General features: G+C 44.4%; 1 protein-coding gene across 3 annotated transcripts in view; it reads left to right on the plus strand.

Annotated features, from left to right (window-relative positions):
* The window catches only part of dcc (DCC netrin 1 receptor), a 330,071-nt gene extending 319,517 nt beyond the window's left edge, over window positions 1–10,554 (plus strand). For all 3 annotated transcript variants that reach the window (XM_086186581.1, XM_086186582.1, XM_086186583.1), the window contains exon 29: window positions 1,119–10,554. In XM_086186581.1, the coding sequence (XP_086042707.1) occupies window positions 1,119–1,208 (90 nt within the window). In that variant the 3' untranslated portion in view covers window positions 1,209–10,554. The remainder of the gene's footprint in view (window positions 1–1,118) is intronic.
* The last annotated feature ends 1,097 nt before the right edge of the window (window positions 10,555–11,651 follow it).

Raw genomic sequence — 11,651 nt, forward strand, 5'->3', positions numbered from 1 at the left:
AACCTGAGTGGTTTTTGAGCTGCCACTGTGTGAGACCAGCTCAGAGCTCATGCGGCAGCTGAGGCAACAACTGAGGCTCTTTGACTGAAGAGTTCAGGACCTGCATGAGGCTCAGGTCTGCACGTAAGCAGCATTTCAACGGTGTTTCATTTGCCTCTCTGAATATCTTTGATGTTGTCATCTTTTGACTCTGTCATCAAGTCCAGGGTCCCTGTGGAGTGGAAGAGGCCTTTTATGCTGCAGTTTCAGTAGTTAAGTAGCAGCTGTGGGTGGGGAAAATATTTGTTTCTTTTCTCTCCCTCTCATCTGTCTCTTCTGACCTCCCTCTAACAGCCAGCTGACTGTATCCTCAGTCAGGCTCTAACAGATCTCCACTGGCTCATGACTGGGAGGCTCGCGAGATAGCAGCTTTGTCACAGCTACGATCTCTGATGCTTCCTCCCCTACATGTAGACCTGGGCCTTTCCTTTTCTCCTCTGTTTTACTTCATGGGTAATTTTGTGGAGGTAAAATACAATCACAGTGAGCTGCTGCTGTCAGGTGCTCTTGGAGTATCGCACGACAGTTGCAATGTGGTGCGACTTGATCTGAAAATCTGCCTGCCTTTGCCACAAACATTGTCTGCTATGGATATTTATCAAAATAATGACCCAAACCCCTGAATAAAATACGAGAGAATAAGTCGTATTAGCGCTACAGCCAATGGTAATTATAATAATGACTGGAGACTTCATTCAAAAGCATTCGTAATGTGTTAAATTATTTCTAGCTGCTTTATATATACTGCCTCACATACACATCATAAAAAAATACTCATTTCTATATAAATATCTTGCATGAACCGCTTCTCATTTCTAGATCAGTTTCAATGTATTTCTTTTGGATTGTCCTGACGCATTTGTAATGTGCATTTCATTGGCCGCACCCAACAGGAAGTGAGCTATTTTGTAAATGGTGTATGTGTGATGTCACAATGTTGCCTTCAACTGAGGCATAGCTTAGAACTGGAGGGGAATTACAAGGAAATTCCAGAATATTGCCAATGATACGGAGCATGTGATGGAGGTTTTTGTAAAGCTTAAACCCGTGTTACTCTGTCTTTTTTCCTGATTCTTCAGGTGTATGAACAGGACGACCTTTCGGAGCAGATGGCCAGTTTAGAAGGGCTGATGAAGCAGCTCAACGCCATTACTGGCTCCGCCTTCTAAAATCGGACCCGAGCTCAGCCTTCAGCCCCAGTCCAGGAACCCTTCTTCAAAGCCTTGATGTCACCCGCTGTCCATTCAACATCAGCAGCAACAGGTTCATCTAGGTTTAAAAATGCCTCTGGGGATCTGGACCTCCGTGAGCGCTGGGCTGACCAGCACAGCATCAACCCCAGGAACAGGACCAGTGTGGAGGGTCTTTGTTAGGAGTTCAAACTCCTGGAGACCTTTCAACCTCATAAACAAAACTAGAAAAGCCCAATGCCTACCACCTCGACCTGATGAAGCAGGAGGAAAGGATTCTTCTAAAAAGAAGACAAAATGAGAGGATCTCTCCTGTTTCTCTTCTTTGTGGTATTTATTAGCATTTTCCTCGGCTGGGTTCTCCAGGACTCGGTTACTGTGACTGTACCTCACTCATTCCCCATCATCGCCATTGGGAGTCATCTTTTTGTCTTTGATTTTTCTTTGCGTAATTTAACTTTATGCTGTCACCGGGTGTGAATATGATCGAAAAACCATTCTGGACCCCACAGGGAGAACAACCCAGCACATCCTCCAAAGTTTCACCTAAACGTCCCCACCTGGAGTGGACGGAGTGGGTTTCCACGTTGAGAGGGCATTCCCAGTTGCCATTTCTTGTCTGTTTGTCCCCTCAATCTCCTTTTTTGGTGCTCCCTTGAACATAACACTGATTTCACTGAACCAACCATCACTGGAAACCACGCAGCCCCTCCTCCTCTAAATCATGAGGTTTGAAAAAGAAATAAAGGAATTTAAACTGTGATTTTAGCTGGAAATATACAGGTGTGAGCCGTGCTGCCTGTCTGACCCATCTGGATCCACAACGGAGGACTGAAATGCCTGTAGACTCCCACAGTCTGGTTCTGCCCTTGACCATGCCCCCACCCCGACAAAGACACGATCAGCAAGGACTTCTGTCATTGCCAAATACCCATAACAGCAAGCTTAATACAACCTGCTTTGTTTCTGTTCCTTGTGTCCTCGTTGGGCTGGAAGTCACTGAAATGCAAAAATATTGTGAATGGAACAAATGTTGGTTCAGTTTGAAAGGAACCTGAAACTGAAACCAAGCTGGCTCTATGGGCTGATTGGTCCTTTCTGAGAGACATTTTCAGATTTATTCTGAATGCCTCATTCACAGTAGATCATGTTGCACTGTTAGTACATAGCATTCAGTGCAGCAGCGCCGCCTGCTGGTTGGAAAACTAGAACAGGATGATAGTCTAGAACAGTGGTTCCCAAACTTTTTTGGCCGTGCACTCCCTTCTATATCCCAACCGGGTTGACGCAACCCCAATTCCGACTACTTCGGATAGAAAATGCAACAATGCCACATACAGTGCGTAGAAGATAGCTTCTTCTTGAATAGCCTGTAATTAGTTATCAATTAAAAAGTCAGCTTTTGATTTGAAATTTTACAAAGGAAGTGATTATTTACGCATCTTTATTGAGTGGGAAAATCCAACTTAAAAAAACACTCCAAACCGCCATCACGTTTTTTATCTTGCGCACCCCCCAGTGGCAGCTCGCACCACACTTTGGGAATCCCTGGTCTAGAAATAGTGAAGACTGAGCTGCTGGCTTCATATTTTGAATACTTGTGAACACGCTAACATGACCAGACCAGACAGCAGTGTATTATCTTGATAAAGCTACCATTTCTGCAAAATCTAATTTTTGAGAAAACAAATGTTTCCTGAGAAAACAAGACAATGTGTTTGAAGATCTTGAGTTTCCTGCAACGGCCCGGAGCGAATAGTAGGGTCTTTATTCAGCCAGACGTCCGCGCTGGCCAGTGAAACACAAAAATCTACAAAACCCATCAAGGAGTGTAAGAAATATTTGAAATTGTGTAAAAATAAGTGATCTAAAATTTCTGCCACAGGAAGTTAGTAACAAACAACAGTGATCCAGTTTTGAGTATATTGAAAACACAAATTTTCCATCAAACAGCGGCGGTTACAGGGTTAAACTGAACGGTGACGACAGCGGGGGTGAGGTGGCAGCAGGCCAGCTGGCCACGAGGACGCCCTCCACGGTCTTTGACTTGTGTGTGCTGATGTTTGACTGGGTTGGGCTGGGTTTTTGTGTTCCTTTTGAAGAATTCCTATTTTCGTGAGGCAAACCCACATGTACCTCGGTCCACCTTGCTGCCACACGGGAACATTGCAAAACTGCCAGCTTCATTTCGGGTTCACTTCAGGGGGTCAGTTTTTTATACAAAATAAGAAAAAAAACAAGAATATAAACACAAATTATGCATATTCCACAAAGTATATTTTTACATATACGTTATATTTCACTGCTGCATCTGAACAGTTTTTTCATATTGTTTTCTTAAACATATTTCCACAGAGCTACATCAACGGAACACTTGCACTGTGGGAATCCAACCTGGCGTTTTGGTTTCAGGGTGACCTTTGTAACACAAGGTCAGACAGGAAGACGTCCACTTCTATAAACGTGTATTGACAGCAGGAAAGGAAAGATCAGATCAGTGGAGTCGGCGTGGGACTAAATGCCTTTTTGGGGAGTTCAGGGTTTGGTTTGCTGCTCTCTGAGAGAAAATGTAGTTGTGAAATGCTGCAGTTAAGCAGAGCAGCGAGTCGTCACTTCTCAAACTGCAAATGTGCTGGAAGACAAGTGATGAGCCTGCTTGCTTTTTTAAATATACTTGAGCAGCATCGTTCAAAATATCAAACAGCACTGGCCCTGAGTTGGAGGCCAACCATAGAATGACTCGTGAAGATCGACATTTTTGTAAAGCGCACAAAGACAGGGAAAAGAAAAACATTCAGCTTAAAAGACAATTGATTCAGTAATCAGCTGAGGTGAAAAACCAGGCCATCAGTATGCTCCATATTTGACTGTGTCATCCCGTCACCGTATTGTAATTTACAGACCTTTATCTTTGTGTGATGAAAGGAAAAAGCCTGTGGGAGGCTGAGTGAGCGGAGGAAGTGAATTGATATTCAGGGGTGGGTTGCATGTGTGAGCAGGGCGCAGAGGAATGAGGCTGGGAATTCATTATAAAGCCGTTTCAACTATTATGATTCAAGCTCACGCTCACTGGGCCGTTACAGCGGCAGGGAAAAGTCCCGGGGACAGAGGGGATGGAAAGGTAACGTCTCTGCAGAATGGGTGCAGGGATGAAAGGTGATGAACGCAGGCGGTGTGGGGATCAAACTCATCAACATGTTCTGGGAGATGAATCCGGCCTGAGCCCAGTGCTTTCAGTCTTCTCTGAGTCGCTCATCTCCTCCAGAAGGCAGAAGAGTGCTGCAGACTGATGGAAAGATCCAACGCTGCCGGCAAAACTGAGATTTGATTTGGAGAAAGAGACTCCTCTTTTCACTGTAAAATTAAATTGGGCTGTTGACACAAGAGATTTCTTCTCTTTCGCATCAAAGAGGAGACAAAGAGGAGCATTCTGATTCAGCCTGTTAAATCTGAAATGGTGATGCCTTTCAAATTCATCATTTTCTTCCTGGCAGTAGTTGTCGTTTCATTGCTGTGAAAATCAACTTGCAGAGACTTGTAATTCATTGGTGCAGTTACAGGTTTCAGTTCTGTCGTCACTGGTTTCTCTTTTTTCAGATTGAAATACATCCGAAGTGTTCAATCAGACACATTTTGTGAGGGATATTAAGAACAGAGATGTCACAGAGCCAGATGAACACGGACAAGACTCAAATCATGAGGGTGTAAACTTCCTAGCAACCCTCGACAGCCCCTTTCACCCTGCACCAAAAACGCAGGTCAACGCGGGTGTTTGGGCACTCTGAAAGGGTCGACTCGGCATTCTGACCCGCGTCCACCGACCCTCCAAGTGAAGTTTAGTGGCTCGGCTCGGCTGCAGTGTGAAAAAAGCAACCTGCGTCGTCTCAGGTTTCCCGCAATATGACTCGTTGACGTAGCTCGACCTCCCTGTTGCATCCTGATTTTGTCACTGTGCCACCTGTCAGGCTGTCATCGTGGAAGCTCCAGGGAAAAAAAGAAATACAATTTGGGCTGCTCACTCGCCGAGTTTGTCTGCTTAGCAGAAGAGACGACATTGCGATGCACGCAACGCCAACGTTCGACTCCACGACGTCCACGTTGTTGTTTGTTTACCTCTCAGTGTTCGGTGCACGTTTACGTGTAACGATGACGTGGTCAGCGCGATGACGTGGAGAGAGAAAAACACAGGCACGCAGCCTCACAGGGGGAGTTCAGACCAGGGTCTGCTGGAAGCTGGAATGAGCCCTGATGCTGAGCAAAGGAGGGTCCAAAAACCTGCGTGAATAATATTTTTAGGAACCATTCAAGACTTGGATTAGGGCCTTGATGTGAGGATAGATTATTGATATGTAAAGTAAATTAGTTAGAAAATAAGTCAGCGTCTGCAGATTGTAGAACACTGGCCTGTCAAGTTCCAGGCAGCAACTTAGCCCAAAGTCTGGACTGTCATGTCAAACACATGAAACATGTCTCCTGAGCCACATCCCGCTATCAGCATGCACAGCGTGTGAAACAGCTCATGCTAGCGTGAGTGGAGAACTCTCTGCCTGCTCAGTTTTCACTACTTGGCTGGTAATTATTTTCTCAATCCAGATTTTCCATCATATCCTTCAAACCTTTGCCATTATGATTGTGAAGCTGACATCAACTTCCATTCTAAATGGTCCTGAAATGCTCTTCAAAGTCTTGAGGAGCAGTTGGAGGATCGTGGGGTAGCCTGAGGTAACATCACATCGAAAAGGAGGTCTTTTTTGCTGCAGTGCTTGTGTGACACTGAAGGTGAAAACATCAGTGGCAAACATTCTGTCAGGAGGATGTTGTTTCGCATTTGACGGAAAGATAATTGGATTTGTGTCATCCTTAATTAAGTAGGCCGCTTATTTCATGTCACGGCTCCTGACTACAGCGAAGTATCCTCACCCTCTTATCATATGACAGTATTATAATTATGAGGTATCATGTAGCTCGTGCACCTGCTTAACATAATTAAAACAGTGGAAGCGTGCACGTGCTTGTAATGTCCTTAATGATTCTGTCCTGAATATTTCAGTGTCTGGTCACAGCAGGGAGCCAGGGAAGTTGTAAGAACCTGCAACCTCTGCATTTGATAGCCCCATCCACATGCGCCCCCCCCCCCCCTCCCAGAGATGCTCAGATGTTTTCATAGTTTCAGTTGACAACACTGACATGAAGTATATCTGTGAACACACCATCCACTCCAGTGCGTTGGCTCCCGATGCCTCAGTCTGTGTACAGACCCTTCACACGGCCACAGCCTCTCAGCCCTGCTAACTCCTGGATTTTGTCTGAGAAAGGCTTTTATGACCATCATTTCTGGGTCACATGACTCTGCAAGACACAGGAGCATCCGGTGCTGATCAACGCTCTCATCGATTGTGTCCCACTTCTTCTGGGACTTTTTGTCATGAGGCTTTCAACCTGTTTGCGTCCAGCAGCACTCTGACGTTCAGTATTGGGAGCACAGGATCCTGCGTGACGAGCAGCCGCACAGGCCGCTGGCCTGCCTGCTGCTCTCTGCTGTACGGTTGGGTTAGGATGTAGAACATGGCGCTAGGAAGAAAAGCACCAGTACCTTCAAACTGATAGAGGACATAAAAAATCAGCAGAGATAGGAAATTCAAAATGATTGTTGCTCATGGGACGAAACCATTTGGGTTTTGGGTTTCGTGGCTGTGTCTCCCCTGCATCTGTGTGAGGAAATTCTCTACCAAATGTTGACTCAGCAATGCAGGACGACCTATTCTCAACACGCCGCGAACACGCGCTTATTCTCCAAATCCCACAATATTTGAACTTGTTAATGTCATTATTCATTCCACGTGCCATTATTTTTTCAGTGCTATATTTAGCTCTCTTCATTTGGTTATTAGGTGATTGTTCTGTCCTTTTTAAACAAAGAAGAATGATTGAGTGTCTCTGAATTCTGTGGCCCAGATGCAGCATTCCAGCGGCAGCCCTCTCGCTCGGCGCTGACTCTCCAGACATGGCTCCAACAGTGCTCTTCTTCACAAGTCATTTAGTCGCAGACAGCTTGGAGCTTTTGCCTGGTTTCTTATTTCCCGTTCTCTGATCGATAGATGTAATCTCAGAACTCCAAAACATTATTTTACATTGCACAGGGGAAACCATGTTGACTAATTACCTACAATGATGATGCTAGGTTCATCTTAAATGAGGTATGAATCGAGAGGGAGACAGCAGGAATTTTTTGGTGGCACTAATAAGATTTCACAGAAAATCGGATCCTTTGACATCATTTTTTGATGATGAGGTTTCTCGCCGGACGGCTGCAGGGAACTCACACTTGTGTGTGTCATCTGAACACAATCAAAGCATCTCTGATAGCATCACCAGCACTAAAGATCAGCTGCTGTGGATGAGGCTTTCACCCTTTAATCAACCTCATCATTGGTTCATCTTTCAGTTATTAATAATATGATTGTAAATCCAGGACATCCCACAGCGTTGCTGTCCACGTGCCACCTGTTGCACGTCATTTCTACAGTGAAAATCTATTTTTAGTGAGATCTGGAGGTGAAGTAAACTGCATCATTAGAGGCCAGGTGAGAGAGGTGGAGCCAGAAGGAACCCTCACCTGTACATGGTGACGGAGGAGCTCACAGGTCTCTGCAACAGGATTTTCAGAGAGGGGAAGTGACATTGATGGTTGAGGGAAATTGTGACAGGATAGGAAGAAGTGACTTCAAGTTGATGGACTGAAACATGAAACTGGTTCTTTCCATGAGTCCGCATGAACATCGTGTCAACAGGAAGTCACACAATCCAAGGATAACAGTCGCTGTCACCCTTCAGTGAGGGAAGCGAATCCAATGCTGAGTCTGCAGAGGTGGCTGGGTTTTGATTGAAGTATTTGTTTGTTGGTGAAACTGTGAGAGAGCTGGAAAGACCTTTGTCTCGTTGTGATCAGCCAGGATTTCATGTCTTTGGGTTAAATTTACCATGAAGAATCTTGAACCAAACCTCTCGTGTGGATATGAAGGCTTCGTCTCCGCAGCCAACAACAGCCACATGTTCTACATTCATGTTTTCTTGTTTCCTCTCTGTTGATTTGACTGTGGAGAAAAAGTCTCACTGCAGCAGAACTACATTACAGAATGCTGCTTTTTTACAGTGTACAGTTCCACTAGAGTAGTAGTAACTTTTATAATCAAATTTAATATATTATTATTATTATTACTATTTTTTTTACTTTATTTTATGCTCTTTAAAACTATTATTTAACAACCATGTGATATTTCTGCAATTGTAAATTTGTTTTGCAAAGAACAAAAGGAAGAAGGGACTGAATATTTTTCTTTTAGTTTATTGCCTTAAATGGTTTTTGATTTTTCAAAAAATAATATTGTAGAAAAGGTATTGACATTTCTTAAGGAAATATGTGTTAGGTTCCCCAAACCGGTTCATTCTGAAGACACACAGTCACCACTGTTTTCTGTTTATTTTCAGACTGAGGCTCTGGTTGCATCTATGCAGTTTTCTTCCCAACAATAACTTGTATATAAGAACCGACACGTCTCAACCCAGTTGTTCCATTTGATTTGAAGCAAAGACCTTGTCTGATGGCTGGAAAATCCTAAAGAGTAACTTAACTGCCAAAGACTGGCGGGTGTGTTCATTAAGCCTGACCCCACCCAACTATGATGACATCACAGCACTGACGTGCAAGGCAGTGGCAGTGACGGTTCGTTTTCGTGCCCTTTTCAAAATCCCCTTTGTTTCATTAGTAAAATGTGTTGTGTTCTGACTAAACTGTTGCTTTGTGTACTCATCCACGTGTACCAAGACTTGTGTCTGTTTACATTCCATGCAAGTATTCAATCCTCACACATCCATCCTCTTCTGGGAGAGGAGCAGGGTTTTACCTCCATGTATTGTTGCTGTTTGTCATCATGACGTTCATTGTTGCTCCCCGTGGAAGTCCAAGTTAAGTCAGACGACCAAAAGCTGCATGGGTGTGTCTGTAACATCGTCCAGAGGCCCACAGCTGCTGGATTCCTCAGCCTTCACCGGGAGCAGGAGACTCCAGAGCAGGAGACTCCAGAGCAGGTGTCTCCGGGAGCAGGAGACTCCAGAGCAGGTGTCTCAGGCTCCTAACTGAGACTTGGCTGTGATTTCTCAGCAATAACCAGACCAGGATCAGGCTGAAACGAGTCAATCCATAATGATTTGATCAAAAAAAGGTTTTTGCTTTGTCAGGTCAGGACAACACACAAACATCTCAAAATGCAATTTTTGGAATGAAGGCAGGACCACATCAACTTCAGTGGGTCTCATACAGCTGGAGACATGTCATCAATGCATGAATATGCAGATGAAGTTGCACTACTCACACCTTCTGAACATTCGTGTTGAATTCCATCTTTATTTTGTTTGTGCATGTAAAAGAAGAAAAAAGGCTCCACGTTTGGTCTGAGACAACAAAGTGTAATGACTTGCAAACAGTTGTGTCATGTTCAGGGAAGCTACAAGGTCCAAACAACCAAGAGTTACATGTTGCTTCATCATTCATTTCTTAGTTTGATTGTTCGGAATCACACCAGGAGAGCATCTCAAAGACGAGTCAACCTGTGGTGACTGTGTGAAAGTCAGAAACACCAAGCACACCTGATGAGGTGGGATTCAGGGGGATCGGCTCCTGCATTTCAAAGGGAAACTTGACTTCATTTACTTCTTTCTTTGAGCGTTTCAATCCCATGTGGGAGCCATTGAGGATCAAAAAAGGGACAAATTACACAGTCAAGAATGCTGAGGGGAAGCTGGTCAGGGATGTGCTGACTTTGACAGTGGCCTGATTTCAGTGTGAAATCATTCCTGTCAGCTCTGCTACTGACAGCTTCAGACAAATGGCGAACAGAAAGAAAATAAGCGTCAAAAAAGAAATTAAAAAATGATTTGGACCTCATCTCATTGGGGTGAAAGGGCCAAATTAAAGCGGCCCTTATCTCCTCTCGCACTAACAATTACTTGGTTTCCAGAATGTCATTGTTCACCAGATGAGTGGCAAATGGACCGCTCTCCGTAAATACGCTTTGACTTCATCCTGAAAAAATGCCAATCCTGGAGTCGTTCTAACCAAATTAGCTTCGGCCCTGCAATATTGAAGAGAGTGCTTTTTTCTCATTTGAGTGAAGGGAAGAAGAAAAGATGCTGATGGGAGGGTGGTGATGATGGATCTCAGATGAAGAAAGGTGAAGTTTCTATCCACAATGTTGTATACAATTGCTGGTTTTGTAATGCACTGTAGAACAGTCCCATGGTCCTTTTTATAGAAATGTTATTTCAATGGTGCATTCTTTTTGTTTGATAAATAAAGTTTTGATACAAAAGCAAAGGTATTCATGCGTGTGGGTCTCACTGTGACACGGGTCCCTGACGTGCTGTGATCCAGGCTGAGCCATCACCAGTATCCATGAACACAACCATAAAGCGCATTCAGACTTGGCACGGACCTAGAGAATCTTGCTTTATGTGTGAGAAGTTTACCACTTAGTTCAAGGTTTATTGTGCAACTATAGGTTTATTGGTAGATTCCAGTTCGGTGATGATGGCTTTGGGCATAACTGTTATGGAGATGCCAGAGTTACCATGAGCTTCCTTTGGCCAAGATGGCACCAAAACGTAGGTGTAGAGGAGCAATGACTAAAAGAAAGCCCAGCTGTGTCTGGGATGTGACATCTACGTCTGCAAACCTGGATATGATTGCACTATAGGATACCAAAAAATGATGTGAATCTAAAATGAATTTCCCTAACCTTGTTAGAGACACAGAACTGGTAGGGGCACAACCTCACCTTGCAGGCATGTATGTTGCTGATATTGAGCTCCAAATGTTTTACCCCTCAGTGAACTCTAGGAGAACGTTGCAACACGGGACCCATCCAGGAGGGTATTACCTGGGACTGAAGGATTCGAAGAATGAAGAACCATGGGACCATGGAGAAGTTGAGCTGAGTCACTTTTACAGACATTTCATGACCAGTTACAGCCAGGACCTGGTGCATTGTCAAATTTTAAACAGGTTAAAAATGTGGCCCTGTCCTAAGGAAAGATTAAATTATTATCTGTGTTTTTTTCAAACAGACTAATGCAGCTATCAGGCTCCCCTCCTGTGGAACCGTCTCCCAGTTTCAGTCCAGGACCCAGACCCCCTCTCTAGGTTTAAGAGCAGACTTAAGACCCTCCTTGTTGATCAGGCTTATAGTCAGGACTGCTTAGGCTGGCCCTTAGATCTGCTGCTATAGGCTCAGACTGCTGGGATCTCCCATGATGCACTGGGCTTCTCTCTCCTCCTGTCCTCAGACGTGTTACCAACTCCTCTTCTTCTCTCCTCATCCCAGATCCTGGTGCTGCTGGAGGAGGCTCCAGACCTGAAGAGGCTCC

The sequence above is a fragment of the Aulostomus chinensis genome, chromosome 19 (genome assembly GCF_037954235.1).
Source record: "Aulostomus chinensis isolate RoL2024-O1b breed Wild chromosome 19, RoL_Achi_v1.0, whole genome shotgun sequence".
Lineage (NCBI taxonomy): Eukaryota > Metazoa > Chordata > Actinopteri > Syngnathiformes > Aulostomidae > Aulostomus > Aulostomus chinensis.